We start from the raw sequence: 20,221 nt of genomic DNA on the forward strand, positions 1-20,221 counted from the left end.
AGTCTCGGGTCCTCAGCAGCGTGCGCACCTCTACAGTCATCCATGGCTTCTGGTTGGAGCGTGTGGTGATGGTATTGGAGAAAGTGACATCATCAATGCACTTGCTGATGTAGCTGGTCACTGATGCTGTGTATTCCTCCAAGTTGGTAGAATCGCCATATGTTGCAGCCTCCCTGAACATTTGCCAGTCAGTACACTCAAAACAGTCCTGAAGAGCAGAGATGGCTCCTGCTGGCCAGGTTTTCGCCTGCTTCTGAAGCGGTTTTGTGCATCTGACGAGCGGTCAGTGTGCAGTCTGAAGTACATTTTGTATTCAAAATTAAATGTTTATCTGTTTATTGTCAATGTCATCATGTTTTGGGCACCATGTTGACGTCTGCTTGCACAAAGTTCAGTTGCCAGCAAATCGAATTTATGTCATCTCATAGATACATGTGTATACATTAAACTCACTTGTGGGATGCTTCCATATATCAAGTATAGTATATTTAAGCACAAGTTTGTTAGGATGTCAATTATAATGTGATTATTAATATGTTATTAAATGTGCTGTGTAAGTATAATTTATATAATATTTGTAAGTAAAAATGTATGTATTTACTTCAGTTTAAGTTAATTTTACTCACTTTAATCAATATTATTTCTTGAAGTTAGGATTTTATTTAATGTTTTAACATTGAGAATTACTTGGACAAACTGTGCAAAAATGTGCTAAATAAAAATCAAGTAAATCTTACTCGATTTTTTGTATTTCATATTTGTTTTGTTTTTTTTTCAGTGCAGAAGTTCATCCGAACACGAATTCTACCACTAAAGGACTATTTAGACATCTTTACAACTCAAATAAGATTTTTTTTTTTTTTTTTTTTTTTACATATTAAATAATAGAAGAGCTTTAAGATAAATGATAAGCTGCAAATGTCAGGTTTTCGAATCTTCTATTAAATGAATTAATGTCATAGACAGGATGTGATTCTGTCGGCTGAGATGACCTTATATTATAAGATGTGCTGTCCTGTCTTACAGCGCCCACTTGTGCTCTATTATTATATATATTTCTCAGTCATCTCTCTTTTCCAAGCCCGACCATTTTCCCCTTAAACGACTAAAATCACATACGACCTATCCTGATTTACTCTTGAATGAAAGAAAACAACTTACTCCAACAGCAGTCCTTTATTTTGTCTTGTCCCATTTTCTAATGCTCAGTGAAAACTGATTCCATGAAGGTACGTCTGAAAATCCACTACATGATACTATTATAAGACTGATATAAATGACTGCTAATTATGTTTGTGCTAGATGCGTGCCTTTTTATCAGTCCATATGCTTGTTATCGAGTGATTGGGAAGCGCGCGCAGGTGTGGAGCGCGCTGCGGGTTCATGGAACAGCTGGGCGGACACGCGCGTTCCCTCTGAATGATCTCCCGCACTTAGTGCTGTGTTCCACCTCTCCACATTTCGGTTTCTTGTATTTTTCTTTTTTAATTACCTTCCATTTTCCTGGTTTGGGTTTTTTTCACGTGGAATTCTGAGAGGTTTTTCTGTATTTGCTTCGTTAGTGGGGAAAACATATATCGAAAACATGGAAAAGCGAGGACTTACAGAAGTCGAAGGAAAGGGAGATTCAAAGGACATTTCAGTGACTGTGAAAACAGATTTTATTTAACTGATTATATTCAAGGATTAAAACACAGAAACCCGTTTTTTTTCTCACTGAGTCTAATAATACAGCGCAGGATTCCACTATAAGGGAATATGGGGAAACATCCTGCAGTCCTTTCAAATTGAAAATTCTCACTAGTATCGAGTGGAATATCGTTTTTAGAGATGGATACGATGAAGGATCGAGTTTTGGCCCCCGGGAAGGAGAGATTGATGAATCTGGCGGGGAAAACCCTCGGACACATGCACAGGTAGGCTACCCAATCAACCCCTTTCCATTAAAAAAAATCCTACAGACAGAAAAAAAAACGGGAAAAAAAACCCAGGCCTATATATATATATATATATATATATATTGACATAGGTAAATATTAATTATTCGTTTATTATTTCGAAGTCAATATAAAGGACCCCTCTTGTTTTTTTCTGAAATATCTACATAAGGATGCATAATATAAAATTAATGGATCAATGTTAATATATATTAGCCTATGTTCTTTTCAGTATTTTTCGTTCCGAGAATGCACACGAGAAATGTTTGAATGCGTTAAGATCGAGATGCGATCTTTCATCACTCATCTGGAGATGAATGAATTTCTCCGAGGATCATTCCTCTCTGCCCACAGCGGCACTAACTCAATTAATAATTCATGAAAGGAAAGTCGTGACACGACCAGCTGATAATATATACATTTAATTAAATTATTATTATAATTGCATACATTTTTGTTAATATTATTAAACAAATTTTGTCTTTTATTTTTATTTTTTGCCTATCTTCACTAAAAATAACTATAAACTTAAACGATTTCAATGTTAGGCCTACACAATTTATATTTGTATATTTTATAATTCAAGTTTTTTCGCCACTATTTCCCCATTTAGATTAATCCGACAAATAATTTGTCGGATTAATCTAAATGGGGAAATTTATATATATATATATATATATATATATAAAAAAAAAATTATTTTCATGCAGACGATTTATTGAATAATTCGTTGAAATTGACTAAATACATAGGCCTATATTCTAAAAAAATCTATTTTGCATTTTGGGTCACAGATTATGAAACGTCCAGTTTTGAGAGGTTCGGGAAATGTTTTACTGTGATCGGATATAGCTTTTATAATAGTCAATAGCCTATAGGATGTGTCCCAGAATTATTGTGATAATGCGTAGGCCTACACTTTAGTCTATATGACTTAATTGTTTTAATGTTTTATTATGGAATAAGCAACTGTTCATGTAATCAAAAAAGATGAGTCCAACGCAATAAATACATAAATAAAAATCCTATACTGGCTCGAGATGTGTTCACGTCTGCGTGTACGCACTATTTCGATGAAGAGATAGAAATGCTGCAATGCGGTGCAAGTAACTCAGTTTGTCAAGTCGTGATTTGACAGATGAGATATAATGCTGGATAGAAACTCTGCCTGTCCTCTTCTAGAGCTGAATGGTTGATGGATTTCATTATTAAATATAATAAAACACCTCTTCATAGAGTGGGTTAATAATGTGAAAGAAAAAAATAACTCACTCTCTCAACACACAATTGGCGAACACAAAACGTTTCCCTAACGTTAGGTTACCGTTTGGTCTATTTATGTAAAAAAAAAAAAAAACAAATCTAGTTCCCAAAACGTTAAAGGGACGTTTATGCGTAGCCTATTAACGTAATACGGACGTGGAAACGTTCTCTGAAGTTTTATTTTTGTATTTTTAAGTTGTAGGCTATAGTTTTCATAACCAAAACTAATAACTACTACTTCTAGCTACAATTAGAGTTCCCATAATGGAGGATCAAACATCGTTCACTAGATAGAAATTGAGAGCTGCTGTATCTTTACAGGGTGATGGAGAAGAAGCAGAATACGGGTGAGGTTATCGAGTTGACGGAAGATGGGCGGCCCGCGCAGATCCAGGAGAAAAAACCGCCTCTGTGCGACTGCACGTGCTTCGGGCTCCCGCGCCGGTATATCATCGCCATCATGAGCGGCCTCGGCTTCTGTATATCGTTCGGGATCCGCTGTAACCTCGGAGTCGCGATCGTCGGCATGGTCAACAACAGCACCATTCACAGAGGAGGCAAGATCATCATAAAAGAGGTGTGAGAGACACACACACACCCCTCCTCTCAGAGTGAAGGCACCTCCCTCGTGTTCCCCTGTCAATCAGAGCTTCTTCACTCTCTGATTGCTTACTTTTAACGATTCCTTTAAGTTAAACAATTGTTTGAAACTATTGTATTATAGTGTGTTTCCTTTTTTTCTATTTATTTATTTTCAAGAAAGCTAAATTTAACTGGGACCCTGAGACGGTGGGAATGATCCACGGCTCGTTTTTCTGGGGTTATATAGTGACACAGATTCCAGGAGGTTATATATCCTCACGACTGGCTGCCAACAGGTAATTCACAGCACGTCTCTATAGATAAAATAAAATGTGATTCACATTATAATAATAATAATAATAATAATAATAATATTTAATAAATGTATTATTTAAATGATGTCAATTAAATTACATTCAATTTATGTGGGCTATTTATTAATTAATTTATTCAATCATTCAATATATGCACCCACTATATATCTAAAAATAACAGCCCATTTCGATCAAAGGTTGTTTTGTTAAAGCAGTGTTGGTCTTGAGGAGAAAGACACCGGGTTGTCGGTGGGGCACGTGAGCTCGTCTGCTCGTTAATGAGGTCTCTAGAGAAAAGCGTGTCGTCTGTTCGTCTGCATTCAAGGGTCATGGAAACCAAACAAAGAACAGAAAAGACATGATTTCGACTTTAAAACCTATACAATCTCCTTCCACAAACAAGAAAAGCATATACATCTATTTACAATGACAAATTATTATTATTATTATTATAATTATGAAATGAGCCATAACATGTCCCTCTTATTATTCTAATCAATAATAATTAAAAAAATAGAAGCAATTGAAGCCTATATTCTTAAATAATGGGCAAATGCACATTTTTATAAAAATAAATGATGTTTAAAGCTGATGTGTGCCATTATTTTGATGTCAAAATCCTTCCCAGTAAAGACAGAACGTTCCTCTAACGTTAGTGTGTGGTTCCTATTTGGTTTATTTTAAGGAATCAACTCGTAATGTTCTAACGTTCTTTTGGGTTTTATTTTTATATAACCATAAATTAACTTTCTGAAAAACTTGCAAGTGTTTGTGTGTGTGTGTGTATGACAGCCTAATAAGAAGTTACAAAGAACATACAATGGATCTAAACAAGTTTATAGACTGATTATTGATTATCTGCAAACATATTACATATGTTTGCAGAAAGGTGCCTGGAATTTAGAGGTATACAGTTCCCAAAAATGAAAATTATCTCATAATTTATTCACCCTCATGTCATCCCAGGGCCAGGTGTGTATGACTTTCTTTCTTCAGCAGAACACAAACAAATATTTGTAGAAGAATATTTCAGCTCTGTAGGTCCATACAATACAAGTGAATGTGATCAGATTTTTGTAGCTCCAAAAATCATATAATGGAAACATAAAAGTAATCCATAAAACAGTGTTTTAATCCATATCTTCAGATGTGAAAGTGAAACTAAGCAGGTACCGCATTTGACGTAAAAAAGAAGTGACAGTGGAGAAAGATTAAAGAAAGGACTTACATTTTTGTCTGTTTCTCACCTACAATTATCATATCTTCTTTCTGAAGATATGGAATAAACCACTGCAGTCTCATGATTAATTTATATTTCCTTTAGGTGATTTTCTACTTTGCTTATATACTCTTCTAAAAATCTTTATTTGTGCTCTGCAGAAGAAGGAAAGTCATACACATCTGCCACAGGAATACTCACTTCAGTTTTAAAGGAATAGTTCAACCAAAAATGAAAATGATCTCATCATTTACTCACCCTCATGAAATCTCAGATGTGTATGACTTACTTTCTTCTTCAGAACACAAATAAAGATTTTTAGAGGAATATTTCAGCTCTGTAGGTCCATACAATGCAAGTGGCTGGTGATCGGCACTTTAAAGCTCCAAAAGCGCTTATGAAATGAAAGCAAAAACCACTGAAGCTTATGAACAGCATTCTCTTGTAAACAAATCAAGCTGCACTTCCTGTTGTATTCCATCAGTTCACGCGTGAACATGCCAACATGCAACATATTCCCCTGATGGACGCACATTGGAGAGTGACCGGAACTAAACAATTATAGTGAAAAGGATTTAAATATTGATCTGTTTCTCACCCAAAGCGATTGTATCACTTTAAAACGCATTAATTTAATCACTGGAGTCACTGGGTCTGGATTATTTTTAATAAGATTGTCTGTGCTTTTTGGAGCTTTAAAGTGCCGATCACCATTCACTTGTATTGTATTGACCTACAGAGCTGAGATATTCTTCTAAAAATCTTCATTTGTGTTCTGCTGAATAAAGAAAGTCATGCATATCTTGGATGGCATGAGGGTGAATACATGATGAAAGAATTTTCCTTTTTGGGTGTACTATCCCTTTAATGAAAATATGTTTTGTGACATATTCATTTTATGCTGATTCAGACAGACCACATTTGAAGAAGTTAATGTAGTTTTTAGATTTAGTTGTCTGCACGTCATAGCATTGAATGTTGAAATTCACGTCTCACTAACATGAATTTGAATGAACATGAAAACATAAAGAGTTTTGTAGCCTATGTAAATCAGATTCTACACAAGATTAATAAAATATGTGTTTGTCTGCCTTTGAGCATGCCAAGAATCATTTTGCTGATAGACAGTGACACATTTGGGTGCTATTTTGCCTTCATAAAGTTTCTTAACAATCAAGATAATTTTTTATTTTCTCCTGAATCCAGAGGTGCTTTAAAGATTTGCCTACAGTAAGACATTTAAACAATGCTGGCCAATAGATCTTTTCATGTATCAAACAATCAGAAACTATTGGTCAATACTGTTTCTCCATACTTTGATTTGCAGGGTGTTTGGTGCTGCTATCTTTCTTACATCAACACTCAACATGTTCATCCCGTCTGCTGCACGTGCACACTACGGCTGTGTCATCTTCGTGAGAATTCTGCAGGGCCTTGTTGAAGTAAGTCAATTCAATTACTAATCCCCCTGTGTACCAGTTGTTAAATGAATATTCTGGGTTCAATACAATTAAAGACCTCCATTTGTGGCATAATGTTGGTTACCACAGACAATCATTTCGACTCATTCCTCAGTTTCTATAAACAAGCAAAACATTTTTACAAGAGTTTACAGTAATGCAATATGAGTCAAGACATTGCACTGCGATAAATGTACAATAAACTAAAGATAAATAAACACTGTTTTGAAAGTGTAGCCACAAGACTTAAACATTACATTTATTAAAATAAGACTAGTGTAATAAAATTGCTTACCAAACTTATCAGTGCAAAGTTAAATCCAATATTTCTACTCCTGTCATGACCATGTAAAGCTCTTAGCTTAGTGTTCTCTTAGTCAGGACCACTTTTGCTCAATATGTGCAGAGATACTAGTGTTGGGCAGTTTACACAGAGTTGATTCCATAGTGAAAAATCCACACCACCGAAATCATAAACTTTTTGGTACACTTGCCCCATAGATCACCATTGTAAGTGCATTGTGGTAAGTAGGGGCATAGATTACGGATATGGAAAGTCAAGTTGAGTTTGTGCATTGTGAGACACAATCTTCAGTGTTCTCTGTTGTATACTGCATATTATGGCAAAAGCAGTCATCCGGGTATTCCATTAATGCATAAAATGTGCTTATTGTATACAGAATACATTCTCTTTGTTTGTATACTATTCCGAACATAACATATACTCCTATTAGAACCAGTGTAATCTTTCAGTCTGTCTCATTTGACATTAAAAAAACAGATGTTACTTGCTAAGGTACCAGGATAGATAAACCAGGTCCCTAAAACCAGTCTGAAACAGCAACGCTAACATACTGAAAGCACAGGAGTGACAAGAAACAAACGCTTGAAAGCGGGAATGTGGGCGTGACATCATCACTTCCTCAAACATACTCAAAATGATAAACATTGAATGAGTATTTGCAGCTGCCCGCTTTGACTTCTTGATGCTGATGTCTGCTATCCTGTGCAATTGTTTAAGACAAGAGAGTGTTTACTGTAGAATCTACATTGTAGATGAATTACAAACCATTTGAGGTTTTATTGTAACCGCAGCCACTTGTGTTGTGTGTATTGACATAAGCTCTTCTTCACTGGCTCCAGCAATTTGTGTCTATCAGTGACTGATTGTGTGACAATTAGCTACTAATGAAGATTTAACAAGTGGCATTATTGTGTTTGTGGTGAATCAGAACGGGTCTGCTCGAGTTTACAGAAGTCTGCATGGATCATTAATCCTGGTTTAAAATGCAATAGTACATGTTAATGTTAATTTGTTAAACAACTCAGGCTCGATTTGTCTCTTGTTTTTGGCCCCTTTATAAGCTATTTCTTAAATGTTCAAAAGCAAACCTTATTTATTTTAATAGTAATATGAATAATAATAACAATAGTTATTATTATTATTATTTGTCAAGAATATTACCAAATACATAAGATTGGGGAACCAAAATCAAAAGTTTCATAGTCTGTCATTGAAAAACCCATATTGATTGACCAATAAACAATTTCACAATATTTTTGATTGAGGATATGGTTTGTAATGGCTATATGTGTGTTCAGGGTGTGACCTATCCAGCATGCCATGGGATTTGGAGCAAGTGGGCTCCACCCCTGGAGAGAAGTCGCTTAGCAACCACCGCTTTTTGTGGTAAATCTCAGTTTATTACACATAACACAGAATTACTCGGATTGCCTCTAAAAACCATTAAAGGTTTAACCATTAAACCGTTACAGGTTCATATGCTGGTGCTGTGGTTGCCATGCCATTGGCTGGAATATTAGTGCAATACTCAGGCTGGTCTTCTGTCTTCTATATCTATGGTATGTTTTGTAATTGATTCATTATATGGATATGTACCTGATATTATAGAAAATGTTACTGAAAATTTACTCACCATCATTTCGTTCCAAAAAAAAAACATACGAAATTCTTTCGTAAATACACAAGACAGATTTAGTAGAATGTATGAACTGCTTTGACTAGAGGAATGTTCTGGGTTCAGTACAAGTTTAGCTCAATCAACAGCATTCATGGCATAATGTTGATTATCAAAAAATAACTTTTTTGACTCTTTTCTTTAAAAAAATGCAAAAATGGAGGTTGCAGTGAGGCACTTACAAAGGAAGTAGGGGCCAGTTTTTGGAGGGTTTAAAGGCAGAAATGTGAAGCTTATATTTTTATAAAAGCACTTACATTAATTCTTCTTTAAATTGTTGCGAATCTGCAAGACCCAGCAGTTGATGAGATGTGTGCAGTGAAATTAAGCTGATCATACGAGGTAGAGCTGTGTATCATCTGTGTAGCAGTAGTAGGAAAAGCCATGCGCCTCAATGACCAGTCTGAGTGATGTTGTGTACATTGAGAAGAGGAGGGGTTCAAGCACTGATCCTTGAAGATCCCCAGTGGTCAGTTGGTGTGTCTTCTCCAGGAGACCTTGAAGGATCCGCCAGTGAGATATGTCTCAAACCATCCAAGCGCAGTCCCTGTGATGACCAAGTCAGAGAGGGTGGACAGGAGGATCTTGTGGTTCACTGTGTCAAAGTCAGCAGACAAGTCAAGGAGGACGAGGACGGATGATTTGGAGTTAGCTCTCGCCAGCCGCAGGGTTTCAGCTATTGACAAGAGGGCAGTCTCTGTTGAGTGTCCTTTTTTGAAGCCAGATGGGTAGGTTCTTCTGTGAGAGAAAAGAAGACAACTGGTTGAATATGACCCCCTCAAGAGTTTTAGACAGGAATGGTAGGAGAGAGATCAGTCTGTAGTTGTCGACTACTGTGGGGTTATGAGTTGTTTTTTTAAGCAGTGGGGTTACTCAAGCCTGCTTGAATGTAATGGGAAGGTTTCCAGTTGTGAGAGATGTGTTGATAATGTGTGTGAGTGCAGTTAAGATCGATGGAGAGGCAGCTTGCATAAGATGGGAGGGGATAGGTTCAAGTGGACTGGTGGTAGGATGGTTAGAAAGAAGCACTTTGGAGACCTCAGTCTCGGAGAGGAGAGAAAGAGGAAAACAGAGGATGGGATGTTGGAAGAGAGTAGCTGCGGGAGTTAGGTGTAGAGAACTGTCTACTGATGCCCACTACCTTCTCAGTAAAAACTGTAGCAAAGTCATCAGCACTCAGAGAAGTAGTTGGATGTGGTGGTGGAGGAGGATATAGATGAGAAAGTTGAAAATAGTGTTACTGATCTTGTTCTAGAAATAATACATTTTAGCAGCAGAAACTCTAGCAGCCCTCAGCTTGGTTCCAACAGCAGAGTGCCATCCTCAGGGAATGTGGACAGCAATATATCTAGCTCTTTAACAAAGTTGCCTATTTGACCTGGGGGCCGATAGATGACCAAAAAGTGGATTTGAAAGTGAAAGTGTGGGTGATAGTGAAGTCAGTTGAGAGAGCTGAGGGAGTTGCAGTGTCTCAGTCAGAGCCAAAACATTGAGTTTCAACTGATTGGCAAAGGCTGGAATGAAGTCATCTTTGTTGACAGCTGATTGGCAGATCCACAGTCCAACATTGATGGAGAGGGGCTGTGGAGAGGCAGTGCTAAGTGAACTAAGGTGCTCGGGAGTGCGAAGTCTTCAGCGTGTGCGTGAAGATTTTTGCCTACATGAAACAACAGGAATGTACTGAAAACACATATTACGAGTAGAATAAAGAATAAGTATTAGAAAACGAGAGAAGGGGCAAAACTTAGCATAGTGGCTAGCTCCTTGTCGGTGTCCTTGCTCTGTGGAGTCTCGCAGGTATTTACCCGAGATAGGTCCTAGCATGAAGAGGGCTACACTCAAGGGCTAAAGTTATCTCACTTCTTAAGTATGAACTGCTGTACAGCTGATTCCAGCCCATAAATTAGCAACTCAAATTCAAAAAGTGTCAAAAGCATGAAACTGTCCTAAAAAGCTCACTAATAGACAAAGATTTACCTTAAATGTCAGTGAAGTACAGCACAACCACCTGGCTAACAACAACCACTGGTCCAGTGTCACAGCAAAAAGCACAGCAAACAAACAATCTACAGTTGTTGTTCACATCTGACAGACCAAATGCTTGTTCTTTGCAAGCATAATGCCTGGATAGTTTGCTGTGTGGACATCATTTCACTTTGCTCTTGCTTCTATACCTTCCATTCTTTCAACAGTTTGACCACGTTTACATGCATTTAATAAAACAGTTTATTGCTGTTTTTGAGTGAGTGATTTCTGGTTAAGTTCAGGTTCTTGCTTCAAATTTGACTGGAGTGCATTTCTTGTACAACAACGTATTTCATTGCGTAACCATCATAGTATGATGCACCACGTTGCTTTAACAACATAGATATCTCGTTAATGATATTATGCAGGGGGTAAAGTAATAACTTCCCAGAATATGAAATTATAAAAGCTTCTAAGCACGTCCACCAGATAGCCGTTAAATATGAGAAAGCTGCAGAAGACACGAAAGTGGCATGCACTGTGTAATGCGACAGATGCACTGCGCTGCAATTGACGAGAAATATTGTGGAGGATAAGGGATTAAGAGATTTAATGTGCATTGTAATGAATAGCAGTTCTGTCAATCAGTCAACATCTCACTTAGACTTTGGTCAATTAAATTATTTCAATAATAAAATAAATGGTTTAATGTTACTATAGTTGGTGCTATTTTAGTGAATATCTGTCTTTGTACTGTGGAATTTGGAAAATGTTAATGAAGCATTATTGTTATATATTGTGTTGTTCTTTCCAAAGAAGGAAATATATGCATTTTGACAGGAAATAAGTTTGATTGCTCATATTTTAAAAATGTATAAAGATGTTTGTACGATTTTGGCGTACCTCTACGACGTTTTGTAAACATCATCATAAGCAACTACTTCCTACAAATTTGCTAAATTTTCAATGGCAGCAAACTTATGTGTATATATGTATGTATGTACTGTGTATATATACAGAGATATAATATATATATAGTATATGTATATTCAAAGGGTAGCCCAAAAAAATGGCCACTAGCAGACCTCTAATGGGGATAGCTTCAAGTGATAAAAAAGCACCATGAAAGCATTTTATATTTCTCAATATTTGTTTGCAGAAAAAGTGAAATTTAATTTGTTATTTGATGAATATTTACGATATCAATATTTACAAGCTTTAAAATCGAATTTGTGTGCATGCCTGTTCAAAATGTATTGTGCAAAAAAATCAATGGTTTTTGACGTCATTGATATTAAACCTGCTGCAGCCCACATTTTTTGACACACCAAGTCTTGTGTGAATATTCTTTAAAAAAATCACCTTTTCTGTTCAAAGGAAGAAAGAATGAATGAAAAAAAATTGAAGCGATTGAATGAAAACAAAATTAAAAAACTACCCTTGACTACTCCCTGACTCTCGATACATTGGTCTTTAGGTTGTTTCGGGATCATTTGGTACATGTTTTGGATTCTGGTGTCGTATGAGAGTCCAGCAGATCATCCAACCATTACAGATGAAGAGAGAATTTACATAGAAGAGAGTATTGGAGAAAGTGCCAAACTACTTGGGGCAGCTGAGGTATGTATGACCGCTGTGCGGTGTTTGTTGATGAAATTTAAGCAGAGAACATCAAGCAGTAGGTAACAGGTTCTCTGTGGGCACTGGGAAATGTCTGCAGTATTTAGAGTAAAAACATAGACTCTTGTCATGGAAAGATTAGCATGTTTTTATTTATTCCTGCAGAAATTCAAGACGCCCTGGAGAAAGTTCTTCACCTCTATGCCAGTCTATGCAATCATTGTGGCTAATTTCTGCAGGAGCTGGACCTTCTATCTGCTGCTCATCAGTCAGCCTGCATACTTTGAGGAAGTGTTTGGCTTTGAAATCAGTAAGGTACGAGAACAACTTAAACTCATTTAGGAGATCAAAACGTATAAACCTTTAAAGACAAACCGATGCGGAGTTGCAGATGCTACACACACAGCCGGCAACAGCACAAGATTTGATTGACTTTTCTAAACATTATTATTAGTAAATGTGATTGGTAACATGTTAACAATGCATTCAACTTTGTGATATCACAGAGTTAAGAAGTAAAGAAGGTTTCAATAAATGCTCTTTTTGGACTGAGGAGGAAGTTTTGAGTTTTAAAGGTATATATGTTTTCAGTGTACAATATCTCAAGAGCAAGGAAAATTAGATTCCTCACGATTTGAGCTCTTGTTAAATATAATCCTTGTTTCATTTAAGCTCTAATATGAGACTAGTCAAAGTTGTTTTCTGTGCTAATCAACAGCATGCCACAGATGCTGTCCATAAAGCTGAACTTGTATTTAAACTGGAACATTCCTTTCATAAAGACACAGACACTTTTTTTAAAGCCTGGCTATGTGTTTATATGGATCAAGTCTATAATAGTGCATTTCCTGTTTGAATTGTTCTCAGACACAATCAGGCTTCAGTACGAATCACTGCTTTCTGCTGTGTTTGACCTCTCATTCACCACTGTCACTGCTCATGGACTGAGTCGCCCGGATTGGATTGTGTTTTGGGCATTCAGAAACGTGTGCTGTACATAAATAAAAGCTGACACTGTTATTGATCTTCAGTCTCTGAGAAGAGAGAGTGATATAAATCCTGTAAGGCTGACAGGTGTAATTGAACCTCTGCTTTCAATCGGCTGCTCATATCTACCTCACATGCAGCATGGCAGATTGGAGGGTATGGAGATCAGTGTTTTATCAGATAAGTCTAGCTCAGGATTTCAACTTTTACAACTTTGTATATTTGATTCTCCAGGCACAAGTGTATGTTGTTATTTAGCATGCTAAATGGCATTTTAGTGATTTACATTGTGTTCTTTGATAGAAGTTGACAATTCTACTGCCTGAAAGACATAATGTTCCTTTAAATATCACTGAAAATGTTTATATTTTTATTTCTCTAGTTTTTGCACATAGTTTTTCTAAGTACATTTTAATTGTATAAAATCAAGTAAAGTCTACTTAGACTTTTAAAGTCTACTTAAAAGACCCAAAAATTACAATTCTCACATCATTTACTCACCCTCTCATGCCATCCCAGACTTTTTTGTTCTGCAGAACACAAATGAACACAAATATTTCAGCTCTTTAGGTCCTCACAATGTAAGTGAATTGATGCCAACATTTTTATGGTCCAATTAAGCACATACAGATAGCATAAAAGTAATATGACTCCCGTGTTTAAATCCATGTCTTCAGAAGTGATACGATAGGTGTGGGTGAGAAACAGATCAAAAATCACTGCCTTCCAAACGGGATACAGCCGCCTCCGAAAAACACTTTGAAATGGGAATGATTGTTGCCGCCATGTTGAAGGGTAGTTCCAAACCAAAGGGCTCATATATAGCTGCTTTGAAGGGCCCTTCAAAAAGAGTGTTTCCATAGGGCTCAACCGATGGACACTTCGCTGCCAAGCGGACCGGAACCGGACAATACATCATAAATCTACAGCCCCACAAAGCCCCCCCCCCCTTGAAGCAAGGAGGCAGACGGGGTCCAAAGACACCAGGGCAGATCAGGTAGATGACCAGAGAAACAAGTAAACCAGAGCAGACCGGGTGGACGGCCACGAGACCAGGGATACCAGAGCAGGTCATGCGGATGGCGAGGAGATCCAGAAGACCAGAACAGATCAGGCAGATGGCCAGGAGACCAAAAAGACCAGAGCGGATCAGGCAAATGGCCATGAGACCAAGGGGACAAGAGCAGATCAGGCAGATGGCCAAGAGAACCAGAACACCAGAACAGATTAGGTATATGGCAATGGGGACCAAGAAGACCAGAGCGGATCAGGCAAACGGCCATGAAACCAAGGAGACCAGAGCAGATCAGACACCCATTCACTTGCATTGTTTGGACCAAAAGAGCTGAGAAATTCTTCTAAAAATCTTCATTAGAGTTCAGTAGATGAAACAAAGACATATACATCTGGGATGGGAGTAAGTAAGTAACTGATGGGAGAATTTTCATTTTTGAGTGAACTATACCTTTACTATGCAGAGACAACTACAGGTAATTAAGCAATGGGTGTACATTTTCTGGAAAACTGCAAGCACCGTGCCTCTGTGGCAATATTGATATTTCTCTGTTTGGTATTTTCTCAATGGCATGAGTTGGGGGTAGTACTATCTCATTATTTGACCAACAGCAGACAGGGGGTGTATTCAGAAGGCTTTGTTTTGAAATCATTGATTATTTTTGCAATTCCGTTTGGTGGTGGTTTGGTGTTTGGTATGTCACAGGAATGATACTTCAGAAATACTTCAGCTTTAAGTATACTCACCCTTTAAGGTGATATCATGAGCACTTATGGGTTGTATGTATGTGTTGTCAGGTTGGTATGCTTTCTGCTCTACCCCATCTGGTCATGACCATTATTGTGCCAATTGGTGGTCAATTGGCTGACTTCCTCCGTAGTAAAAACATCTTGTCCACCACCAACGTCAGGAAAATCATGAACTGCGGAGGTGAGAGTGATTAAATTTCTTTTGTATTAGTCTTAATTTCTTTAAGGTAAGACTATAGCAATTGTTTTGTTGATATTACATTAAACTTATACACATATTTTAGGGTTTGGGATGGAAGCCACTCTTCTGTTGGTGGTTGGTTTCTCACAGAGTAAAGGGGTGGCCATCTCTTTTCTGGTGCTAGCGGTTGGGTTTAGCGGCTTTGCCATATCAGGTGAGTGGCAACACAATGCTGATAGTCTTTATATAACTACAGTATTGTCCTTTCAAATCTCTACAATTTTGAAATCGCTTTTGATTTCTTAAGTCTCCCAACATTTCAGAATTTCTACTTTTATATTTATCCCTCTTTAAGGTTTTAATGTCAACCACCTGGATATTGCACCAAGGTATGCCAGTATACTCATGGGCATTTCTAATGGAGTGGGCACTTTGTCTGGCATGGTATGCCCTCTCATTGTAGGTGCCATGACAAAAAATAAGGTGAGATATGGAATCATTAATTTATTTTGATTTCATTGTAAAATGTAGTTTTGGGACTATCGATTCCAAATCTTGGCTATATTCATAATATCATACAACTATTTCTGAAATATGTTGTCTTATAGGATTTGGTCTTATATAATCATGTAATTAAAATGACAATTTTGCAAAATTATCTTTACATGGTTTTTAGACAGTTTCTTGGTGAAATGATGACTAGAAGTCAACAATGTCTTTTATTTACTTTAACACAAATCATGAGTAAAACGTCAGTCAGTAAACACTTTTCGCCTTGTTCCTCACAAAATGCTACCGCATGACTTGTTACATGATAGATTTTAACATTTGCATTACATAACTACATATATAAGCTTGTTCAAGTGTGATCAAATTGCGCAGCAGATCAACGGATAGAGCATTGCACTTGTGATGTAAAGGACGGGGCACGAGTCCTTAAGAGCATGCAAGTCGATACGTGAGCTTAAAGTGTCAAAGAAGCACCACAGAATGACATGGTTGCTTTAGCAATTGTGTTTTTCGTCTCACTTTTTCTTTTCTGACACAATCAGTTAAGTTTAGGTTAACGATTAATGGTTGGGAAGTCAGTTTTGTCGATTTCAAACTGCATAGATTATTAACCACAAAAACCCTCATCTGTTTAAGAGAACATATAATACACTCTTAGAGTCACACAGTGGACGTTTCACGTCTGAACTGCCACACTGGTAGGATTACATAGAAATTCTAAGATTGTATTTTTAAATGGTCCTTTATGTAATTTTAGACCCGTGGGGAGTGGCAGAATGTGTTCCTGATCGCCTCACTGGTGCATTACGGTGGTGTGGTGTTCTACGGGATTTTTGCATCTGGAGAGAAGCAGCCGTGGGCTGATCCAGAGGAGACCAGCGAGGAGAAGTGTGGCTTTGTCGATGAAGACGAGTTAGCGGAGGAGACCGGTGACATCTCATTGAGTCACACTCTTTTTGGAGGCCAGAGCACTATTGCGGGTCCCGCCAAAACATATGGGGCCACAACACAGCTGAACGGAGGATGGGTGAAAACCTGGGAGAAAACCGAAGAATATGTCCAGGAGGAAGCCGAGCATTCATATACAGGAGACCGGTACTCGTAGATAAACCATTCAGAATGATTCATCATATGAAATATATATTAAAAAAAATATAGTAGAGATATTGAGCAAGAACAGTGGTAATGTTGCTATACCATATAAAAATAACTGTGGGAGTGAGAGACATCTTTGAATGGAGAAGATATTTAGAGAAAATTGTGAATTCAGAGAGCAACATTACAACAAGAAAATATTGCTAATTATAAAGAAATCATTTTCAGAAGTATAGTAATAATTTATAAGGCTAAATCTGTTTAAAGACTACATAAATATTTCTTTAAAAAGTAAAGATATTTATGTTCAAATATTACTGTGGTTTACAGCATTTAATCAACTGAAAATATTTAATAACGCACACATATCTGTATTCAAGGCACATGTCTTGGCGTATTTTCAAGCTTAGACCAGTTTTGCTTTAGTTTAGTGTTGTCTACTGCGTAAATTTAGTAGATGAGTAGTTTTTGAGTTTTAACAAGTCAAAACCTATTAGAGTAAGACTAGGTTAGATAAGAGTAGGTTAAATTGTAGTTTTGTTCAAAAGAAACAAGTGTTTCACATGGACGTTTTTTTGCTCCTCTGGTTTTCAGAGCTCTTGCCATTGACCTTAAAGAAAATATGCAAAATGTGGGTTATGTATCTATATTATATAAACTTAAAAGCTACAAAGAGTGCTGTTTAACATTATGTACATTAATATTAACAGGTCTATATTATTAACCGGTCCTTTATATTGAACCTAAACCTAGAAAACAGAGGAAATAGAACAATTGTACATGGTTCAGAGAGAATATAAAATAGCACAAACATAATATATCTGATATATCTGAAAACTGATGTGTGTTCAAATAAGTGTGAAATATATTGATGAACATTTAAATGTACTAAAAGTACACTTGATATTTTTTAAAGAGCAATCTTGTATAAACTGTGGCACAAAACAAATTGTATTCAACTATTTACAGCGACAGTATATTCAAGTGTGTGTTACTTTATTGCTTGGCAACACAGTTCTGTATTTTCAGTGGTATTAAGCTGATCTTCATTTAAACGTTTCATTTCCGCAGCATATAATGACAAACCTGATATTTTCTAATATACCTTGAATGCACTGACCTGTTATTCCATGAAAAAAAAAGTTGTCTCTATCCTAAGTATGTGTTTTACATAGTTTTATCGTTTCTGTGAGACAGTCAGTGATTGCTGTGCTTATTGTTCTTATTGGGCCATTTTTATCCACGACTGTCAGTGTGGAAGTCCGTTTTGGGACGTATATTGTGATATCAAAGAGAGCATTTCATATGGTCAAATCCTGTGTAAGAATTTGTTGATCACTGTAACTGTTGCCATGCAAAATTAATATAATGTGTTTGAAATTGTAAATGGGTGAATCTCACACAACCTGTCAAGGAAATGCATGGGTCATGTTTCACCTCAAAATCAAAAGAAAAAAATTAGAAATGTTGTTTTGCATTAATAAAATTCTAATAGAGTGGGCACTCTGTCTGGCATGGTATGCCCTCTCATTGTAGGTGCCATGACAAAAAATAAAATAAGTTATTTTGATTTCATTGTAAAATGTACTTTTGGGACTATCGATTCCAAATCTTGGCTATATACATAATATCATACAACTATTTCTGAAAGCGTTAAGAACATTTTATAATACTTTCATAATTTGCATTACAGTAACCAAAACCAATAAAAGGTCTCATTCCCATCTCTGCAATCTGAAGAATAATGGTAATGTAACTTATTGTGGATAAAAAAAGCATGATTATTAGGATTCTAATAATTGTATTTCTCATTACATAATTAAAAAAAGTCTCATTCTTTTTACTGTAACTGAGACCAAAATGATGATGTTATTTAAATTGTTACTTATGTATACATCATGGTTGTATTTTTTGTCTTCCATTTTTTGTCTTGAATTATGCTGAAAACACTTATTGCAGTAATTTCTTACTGTAATGCGTTAAAATAAGTACTGTTTTACAGTAATAAGAAGCACAATTGAATATAATTAAATAAAAAAAATATCAAGTAAAACATCCAAATGTTTAAAAAAAACATAAAAAGCAATTTGATTTGATGGTGAAACTCATTTTGGTTAAAGAACATAAAGCCATTTTTACCGTAATGCAAAAAGTTGCATTCTAATTACTGTAATGGGAAGAAAATAATTTTAATACATTTTTATTGTTTTTTTTTTTTGTAATGCCTTTTTAATTTAATTATACTGAAAAAGGCATTGTATAACAGTATGTATACTGTAATAAAGTAAAAACTACTCATGCCACATTGATCAAATTGAGACAATTTTACTTTAAACAAAATATACTTTCTTATTGCTTTTCATTTTTCTTTTGAATTTGGGGTGAGACTTGGACATGCTTATTGTGTTATTTACCCTTATACTGATTCATTCCTTACACAAACCAGCATGTTGTTTTTAGTTAACCAGCACTTATCTAAGACGATTTGTCAAAGTCTTAAACAGTTCCTGCAACAAACCAAAAAAAAAAAACTTATTACAAACATGTACTGCAATAATTTAATGGTAACATCTACTGTTTTGCTATAATCAACATCTGAATCATTCAAATTTTGTCAGAATGTTTGCAAAAGTCTGATTGAAACTTCAAATTTAGCTTAAAATCAAGTCTAATGTTTGTTCTTCATAGATACATGGACATGTTCAGAAACTGGAAAAAGTTGTTACAAAACTCAACTGGATGTATAGATGTTTTCTTGTTTTATGCATTATCTGATGAATGTATCACAGATTGAAGCCCTATTGATGGCCTATTACCTGAGATTAAAGTGCACAAGTGATTGTTATATTCTATTGTTGTGTCAAACAGAGCGATTTCTTGATGTCATAAGTATAATACTGTATGAATTGCTCACTGTCATTTTTTATAATAATAAAAAGACTATGATTTTCAGACTGGTGGACCAAATATTTAGAGGCATTTTTCTGTTTTTGAAAAGATAAAAGTTGTATGTTCTTTAAAGAGTGTGATGATTATTTTAGCATGATATATTCATTAAAACAATCCTGGGTATTGATTTGAAATTTTTGTGTCCCTGTTGTGTATTTCCAAGACTACTTGATCTTTCAGACATTCTTTGTCTCTGAAATAAAGGAAAGTCTTCTCTAAACTTTATTTCTTACTGTTCAGACAACATTCTTTTTAAAGCTTCATATGTAGTCAGAGTCAATAGATTTGACTCAGTACACTGGTGGATAACATTAAAGTTAATGACCTTCTAAAGAGGACAAATTACCACCAGCAAATTGGATGGTAACGAATCACCAATCAATACCATTAAAAAGC

The 20,221-nt window shown here is 36.1% G+C and overlaps 1 protein-coding gene across 2 annotated transcripts; it reads left to right on the forward strand.

Moving 5' to 3' along the window:
• The first annotated feature begins 1,432 nt into the window (after window positions 1-1,432).
• slc17a6a (solute carrier family 17 member 6a) lies at window positions 1,433-19,977 on the forward strand. Of its 2 annotated transcripts, XM_052123146.1 has the most exons (12): window positions 1,433-1,916; window positions 3,522-3,777; window positions 3,960-4,078; window positions 6,643-6,757; window positions 8,378-8,465; window positions 8,552-8,638; window positions 12,197-12,339; window positions 12,505-12,654; window positions 15,139-15,271; window positions 15,375-15,485; window positions 15,627-15,754; window positions 16,539-19,977. In XM_052123146.1, exons 1-12 carry the CDS (start codon window positions 1,831-1,833, stop codon window positions 16,884-16,886), a joined length of 1,764 nt encoding a protein of 587 aa, XP_051979106.1. In that variant the 5' UTR covers window positions 1,433-1,830; the 3' UTR covers window positions 16,887-19,977. The 2 variants fall into 2 exon arrangements, with proteins under 2 accessions (XP_051979106.1, XP_051979108.1); XM_052123148.1 differs by lacking the exon at window positions 8,552-8,638.
• Window positions 19,978-20,221: the final 244 nt, after the last annotated feature.

Source organism: Xyrauchen texanus, chromosome 49 (assembly GCF_025860055.1).
Source record: "Xyrauchen texanus isolate HMW12.3.18 chromosome 49, RBS_HiC_50CHRs, whole genome shotgun sequence".
In the NCBI taxonomy this organism is placed as follows: domain Eukaryota; kingdom Metazoa; phylum Chordata; class Actinopteri; order Cypriniformes; family Catostomidae; genus Xyrauchen; species Xyrauchen texanus.

What these genes read in the sequence shown, in the direction of transcription:
- slc17a6a (XM_052123146.1), top strand. Translation starts at nt 1,831, where the DNA reads ATGGATACGATGAAGGATCGAGTTTTGGCCCCCGGGAAGGAGAGATTG. An exon ending in TCACGACTGGCTGCCAACAG is followed by an intron (nt 4,079 to 6,642) that starts GTAATTCACAGC and finishes TTTGATTTGCAG; the next exon opens with GGTGTTTGGTGCTGCTATCT. An exon ending in TTCTGTCTTCTATATCTATG is followed by an intron (nt 8,639 to 12,196) that starts GTATGTTTTGTA and finishes ATTGGTCTTTAG; the next exon opens with GTTGTTTCGGGATCATTTGG.